The sequence below is a fragment of the Chelonoidis abingdonii genome, chromosome 11 (genome assembly GCF_003597395.2).
Source record: "Chelonoidis abingdonii isolate Lonesome George chromosome 11, CheloAbing_2.0, whole genome shotgun sequence".
Lineage (NCBI taxonomy): Eukaryota > Metazoa > Chordata > Testudines > Testudinidae > Chelonoidis > Chelonoidis abingdonii.
Window position 1 is genome coordinate 51936870 of NC_133779.1, and position 7147 is coordinate 51944016.

Consider the following 7147-nt stretch of genomic DNA (forward strand, 5'->3'; position numbering starts at 1 on the left):
GCCCTTCAGAAATATCCTCCGATCAGGGATGAGTCCTCCTGGAGCAAACGATGGGTGTAATAGAACCCAAACTGCGAAAATGGGCACACCACAGGCAGGGAAATCCCGTCAGAGGACCCCTACTAGTGTGCTTTCCGGCATAATAGAGACTCGATAAATACTGACTCCACCACCCCTGAGGAGACAGAAGGGAAGAAGGTTCCCACCTGCCAGTTTAATGGGGCTGGAAAATGTTTATAAAGTGGGTGTGCTGAGAGCCTTGAACCATATTGTAAACTCTGTATAAGGAAACCACTTCAAGATGGGGGTGGCAAGCAGCTATCCCCAGAACCCGAGCACCTAATGCTACCCGGTTGGGGGCAAATCCAACGCCAGTGAGAGAGTCTTCAAGGCTTGTTGGAATATGGAGCTGATTTGTGTTGACCTAAACAAGCTCTCTGCCTTGCAAGGTCCCAGAGAAGAGATTGTGTACCTGCCCTGTATCTACAGAAACACTGGGATAGAGAAGCCTGACTATCTGGCAACAGTGGATGTTGACCCCAAATCTCCACACTACTGCCAGGTACCCCCCGTCAAGATTCTGGCTCTAATCCTCTTTGCTTAGCCTGGGCTGACCCCAGGCAGCTTTACTGCCATTTAGTAACACTCTGTAGCTGCAGCTCCTTGAACCCCTTCTTCAAAGGGAAAAATTTTCTGTGCTTGCCAGTGGTGGTTAAATGGGGACCTGATGCACCAAAATTTGGAGGACCCTGAACAATCTCTCTATCTATCTATCCTGGATGCATTCTTGTCTTGTGCCTACTCCTAAGCCATTACTTTTCCTGCCAAATGAGGCAGGTCAGCTTTATGTTGCCATTTCTCCTTCTCCACTTCTTGCTATCCTACCTGGGACCTCCTAAAATCAAGAAGGTTAGATCCCAAGAGTCCTGCCTTAATCTTTCTTTGTCTAGTATCTCCTTGGTATTTGACTCTGGTAGATCTTTCTCCATGACCACTTTCAAATAGGTGTCTCAGTATTGACTATCAATCTAAATTCATGCTACGTTTCTTAGAGATGTGCAGCCAGTTCACAATGAAACCCCAGACCATAACTTAACTTAGTTTCCTATTTCATTAGAACATCTAAACTCAGCCTTCCTCTTGGATTTGCCCGGTTTATGATTTCACATAAAAACTATATGAAACTTGGTGGCTTAGTAGTGTGTTTTGCTTTGAGTTTTCAGCCTCTTTCTAAACTTGGTCTTGGGAATCTTCCATGGATTGCTGAAAGCTAATATTTACCTGTTGTTCTGGGTCTCTTTCAAAGCCATTCTGTGCTTAGTAAGCATTTGAGTAGCTCCCTCTGAAACCCCATTGTCGGTAGGTATTGAGCAAGATTACTAATCGCTGCAGGATCAAATTGGTTTGGGGAATCCAACAGGTTTGACAGTTACTCATTTATTTAAGGTGATTAAATTGATCCTGCTTTAGGAACTCTATAAAACTAATCTGTTCTGTCATAAAATGGGAAAGCACAATCTACCTGGTCAAGACTACAGCGTTCAGTTAGCTGATAACACTGTATTTTAGAACCACAGTTCTAACAGTTTTTGGTACATGCTTAAAAAAAGTGTAATCTAAACTGCATTTAAAAATACTAGATATTTGTATGTCTCAAAATGCTTAATGCATTTTAGCCTCAGATCTCTAGCACTACAATGCACCTGAGAGGCAGTTTATCTGTGTTGACAAGACATCTTGTCACGACTGTTCTATTTTTGCATAACTATTGCTAAGATTCTTACTGGAGAGATGCAGTTTCTTAAAGTTTCTTGAGCACTGATCTCTCATGTTTCTTAAATGCACACAATATGCTACTAAGGACCAGCCGCCAGAGTGTAAAGTATTATTACTCCAGTCAGTTTTGCCACAACTTGTCCCAACTGAAATTGGATAAACCTTATCAAGTCAGACCCTTGCTGCCTAGATACAATTATTCTTTTCTCTCTATGACTGATCTGTGTCTCTTGCAACTGCTAGCCAGTCTTTCTACCTTCCAAATATTAGATGCATTTAAGAGCACACCTATTAAAAAACAAATGTTAGGACGTCATGATGCCCAAATTCACGTGTGATGCTGTCACAGGGCTCTCTACTCACCGCTAGAGCACTTCTTTTCTGGCTACATCCGGGGATTATCTCTGCCAAGCCAACAACCCTTCCTGCACTTGCACTCTGTCACTTGTCTTTCTCTCTCAGGTCTCAACTGCTCTTCATATTTTTGGCCCTCCAGCCAGGTCATTGTGGTTTCCCTTTCTGGGGAAATCATGTGCCTCAAAGTATTTCAGGACTCACTATCCCTGTCATTCTTTTCTTTCACTGCCCCTGAACTTCCAGTGGCTTCTAGGGGATCCCAAGCCCCGGGGAAACCAAGGCCCACCCTCTACACTGGGTTCCAGCTCAGGGACCCTACAACAAGGTGTCAAGGTCTGCATAGTCCTAATCCCTTACTGCTTTATCCCTGGTGACCTCACCTTCTCTCACCCTAACATGCCTGCCCATCGCTACAAGCCCCTCCTGTTCCTCTTCAGCTGAGCTTCATCTCTGATTAGTCCTCCTTGTTCCCTGGCTCCTCCTCCAGGTGCAGCCTAAGTGTTTAATTGGTCCATCTGGCCACCTTAACCTCTTCATGCCTTGTGTGGGATGGACACCCAGTCCACAGATGCACAGAAAAGTGATTTGCCCAATATCACACATGATGGAGATAGAGGGCCAGGAATAGAACTCAGGAGTCCTGGCTCCCTGTCCTGGTCTCCTGTGCTAAAGACCCAGAATGGATTTTCTTCAAAACCACCTACGGGATTGAGCATCAAGGATTCTTAAACTGCTCTGAAAATCTCAGCCTAGAACTGCTCACTGGATAACATCAAACAATTTAACTCATGTTTCCTATGCTATGTCTGTATTTCTAAAGAACTGTTTTCTTAAGAATGCCTCTTACAGACTGATCTGAACCCATGCTTTGACTTCATAGGTGATCCACCGCCTGCCCACGCCCAACCTCCGAGACGAGCTCCCATCACTCTGGGTGGAACACCTGCAGCAGCAGCTTTGGGGACGTCACAAAGAAACGGAACCGGCTGCTTCTTCCCAGTCTGATTTCTTCCGCATTTATGTGGTGGATGTTGGGCACAGACATGCGGGCTCCCAGGATTCATAAGGTATATCTGAGGAGACTCCAAGAGATGTATCTCACCTAGGAGATTGGAACTAAAATATGAATGTGAATGAGGAAATCCAGAACAATTTTAGGGTTTTTGGGACCCTTAAGAACTGGTCAGTCTCAAAAGTCTTAGAATATTTAAGAAATTTAATCTTCTTTGGCTGTGGAAAAAGAGTAAGTTCTCAAATCCTTGAGGTTCTTCTTCGAGTGCTTGCTCATATCATCTCCAGTTAGGTTGCGTGCACGCTTGCACATTGCATGTGCGGAAGAGTGTTTTGACCTAGCAAACACTCGGTCGGGGCCAGCAGGGCGCCCCGTGGGGGGTGGGAGTGGGCACGCTATGGTGCCGGAGTATATACCCTGCCCGGCCCATCCGCTCCTCAGTTCCTTCTTACCGCCCCGTGTCGGTCGTTGGAACAGTGGAGCGCAGCCTAGCTGATCTCCACCTCCCTAGCAATTTGCTCTCGTTTTTATAGTTATTGTGTATATAGTTCAATTTTCTATAGTTCTAGTTAGTCTATTTTAGTAGTTCTTCGTAGTATATTGTAAATAGTTAAGGGGGATTGAGGGTTAGCCCCTTCTTCCTCACCCAGTACTGGGCCCATGTCCGGTTCACCGGACTTCAAACCGTGCTCAGCCTGTCATAGGCCGATGCCCACAGGAGACCCTCACGACTCCTGTTTAAAGTGCTTGGGCGAATCCCACCTCGCAGACAAGTGCCGCATCTGCAAGGCTTTCAAGCCCTGGACGAAAAAGGAACCGGACATTTGTCTAAAGCAACTTTTGATGGAGGCAGCTCTAACTCCTCCATCTTCGGCACCGACTGCGGCACTGGGGACAAGTGCCTCCTCCGCACCGGAGCGCACGGCTACAGTGAAGGCTCCTCGACACCAGCCTTCACCGGCCCAAGCTCCTGCCCGGCACCGCTCTCTCTCCCCAAGGAGCAAGAAGCATAAGACTCCTACATGGCTCCTGTATCTGCGCCGCAGTCAGAGCATACAACTAAGTTGGACCGCCTGGCACCGCCAACTGCGCAGCACCGAAGTCTTCTGCACCATTGATTCCGGTCTCACAAGAGCTGTCGAGTCCGGTGCCTATCAGCTCCCTGGCACACGCCAGTGGTTGAGCTTATCATGCCCTCCATGCTGGAGACGTTCTCCACAGCACGGGAGTTGATTGCCTTGACGGAGCCGAGCTGCCTCAACCCCCGGCACCGCCGGTGTGGGTTGTTCAATCGTTAGGCAAGCCCGCCATGATGAGACCATCCTCACCCAGTGCCACTGAACGTCGCAGTGGTCGATCCAGGTCCCACAGGCACTCTCGGTCCCGTCATCAATCCCGATCCCGACGCCGCTCGCAGTCCCGGTACCACTCTCCATCTAGTACCTGGTCGTACTCGCGGCACCGTTCGAGATCCCGGTCGCCGTCCACCGATACTCTCGGCACTGGTCCAGGTCCCGGCACCTGCTCACGGCACCGTACCTCTCGCAGCCGGTCTCAGCACAGAGAATCAAAGCACCAGTCGACCTTCCAGCATTGCGCTGGTCGCAGGTCCCAGTCTCACTCTCAGCACGGTATGACTCCTGGTACCGTTCTCTGATACTGCGTAGAGAAGGATCGCATGGACGCACAGAGCCCTGTCCAATTGCGGCCTCAGCTCCTCCGTGGCCCTTCTCGTCATCCATCCGTCTCATCCCATGCGGACAGTGCTTCATATGGGGACTCGGATACTCACACCCATGGCCCAGACCAGGGATCTCATCAGTGGTCCTTTTGGACACCTTGGGCTTATCACCAAGCCCAAGGGGAACCCACTGGTCCATCACGCTCCAGTCCCTCAGAACACCGCGTGCCAGAGGCCACTGTTAGCAGACCTCCCCGGCTGTACGGAGGAAGCTCATACTCATGCACCGGACCCACATGATCTTCCGGCTCCGGAGGTCCCCCAGGATCAGGAGTCAGTACAGGAGCCACTCGTTCCTGGGCTGTCATCCTCCTCTTCTCTGGATGAGGCAGTAGCGGGGACGTCATCATCGGGCACGCCTCCGACTGACCTCAAGTCACACCAGGACCTGCTGTGGCATGTTGCCCAAGATATCAACTTGCCAGTAGAGGAAGTTCCAGAGGTGGAAGACCTGGTAATAAGTATATTGTCGGCGGAGACACCAACTAGAGTGGCTCTCCCCTTCATCCATTCGATCCAGGCTAGAGCAGACACCGTCTGGCAGTCCCTGACATCCATCTCGCCCACAGCCAGAGGGGTCGAACGGAAATACATGGTACCTTCCAAGGGGTATGAGTACCTATATTTCCACCCCCCTCCCTGTTCATTAGTTGTACAGTCAGTCAATGAACGGGAGCACCATGGCCAACAAGCCCCTGCACCTAAATCAAGGGAGGCCAGACGAATGAACTTGTTGGGACGGAAAATCTATTCTGTGGCAGGTCTCCAACTCAGGGTAGCAAACCAACAAGCTCTCCTGAGTAGGTACAACACAACACCTGGGACGCGGTAGGCAAGTTTACAGAGCTGGTCCCACAGGACTCCCGCCAGGAATTTAAAGCACTCCTGGAGGAAGGAAAGAGAGTAGAGCGGACCTCCCTACAGGCCTCGCTGGATGCCACCGATTCGGCAGCTAGAACGGTCGCCTCTGGAATAGCCATGCGACGTATATCATGGCTGCAAGTGTCAGGCCTGCCACCTGAACTTCAACATACTATACAAAGACTTACCATTTGATGGCCAAGGCTTGTTCTCACAAAAGACGAATCCTAGACTTCAGAGTCTAAAAGACAACCGTGTAATTATGCATTCGCTGGGAATGCATACGTCACAGACTCAAAGACAGTCCTTCCGCTCCCAACCTCAGTGCCCATACCCCCCGCCTAGGCCGAGGCAAGATTTTACCAGAAGACGAGGTCGTGCCAACCGCAGACGTCAGTCTGGACCTCAAGGGGGTAACAATTCCGGTCCCACCAAGCCAACAGCAGGACCCAAATCAAACTTTTGAGGGTGCGCCCGAGAGCAGTGTACCAATTGCCTCCCAGGATCCTTTTCAGTTCAACAACCGCCTTTCCCCGTTCCTCCCTGCATGGTCCCAATTAACTTCGGATCTTTGGGTCCTACGCACAGTGGAGCTTGGATACCATCTTCAGTTTCTTTCTCCTCCTCCCTCCCAACCCCCATCCTCGTCCCTCTTCAGGGACCCCTCTCACGAGCAACTCTTCCTGCAGGAGGTTTGGAGGCTCCTTACACTCGGGGCTATAGAGGAGGTACCGGAGGAATTAAAGGGCAAGGGGTTTTATTCCCAATATTTCCTAATCCCCAAGGCAAAAGGGGGCCTCCGGCCTATCCTAGACCTGCGAGGACTGAACAAATTCATAAAAAAGTTCAAGTTCCACATGGTTTCCATGGGAACCATCATTCCTTCCCTGGATCCCGGAGATTGGTACGCCACTCTCTACATGAAGGACGCATATTTCCACATTGCAATTTACCCCCCGCACAGACGGTATCTACGCTTTGTGGTGAATCATCAACATTATCAGTTCACCGTCCTTCCCTTTGGCCTCTCCTCGGCCCCTTGGGTATTCATGAAGTGTATGGCGGTAGTTGCCGCTTCCCTACATCGTCATATGTCTTCCCATTCCTCGATGATTGGCTTATCCGAGGGACCTCTGAGGCACAAGTCACCAGTCATGTGACCATCATCAAGGACCTATTCTTGCATTTAGACCTGATAATCAATTTAGAAAAATCCACTCTGGTGCCTACGCAGAGGATAGAGTTCATCGGAGCCATGCTGGACTCCACTCTTGCAACAGCCAGTTTGCCTCTACTTCGTTTTCAGACTATAGTCTCCCTTGTACAAAGACTTCAAAGCTTTCCAACAATCTCTGCCCGCACTTGCCTTGGCCTCCTCGGTCACATGGCTGCACGCACAT

The 7147-nt window shown here is 49.8% G+C and overlaps 1 protein-coding gene across 1 annotated transcript in view; it reads left to right on the plus strand.

Annotated features, from left to right (window-relative positions):
• The first annotated feature begins 403 nt into the window (after positions 1-403).
• Positions 404-7147, plus strand: part of LOC142047573 (methanethiol oxidase-like) — a 12677-nt gene continuing 5933 nt past the window's right edge. Inside the window, 4 exon segments of the mRNA XM_075071383.1 lie at positions 404-562; positions 3014-3055; positions 3057-3200; positions 4586-4776. Of these exon segments, the coding sequence (XP_074927484.1) occupies positions 404-562; positions 3014-3055; positions 3057-3200; positions 4586-4776 (536 nt within the window).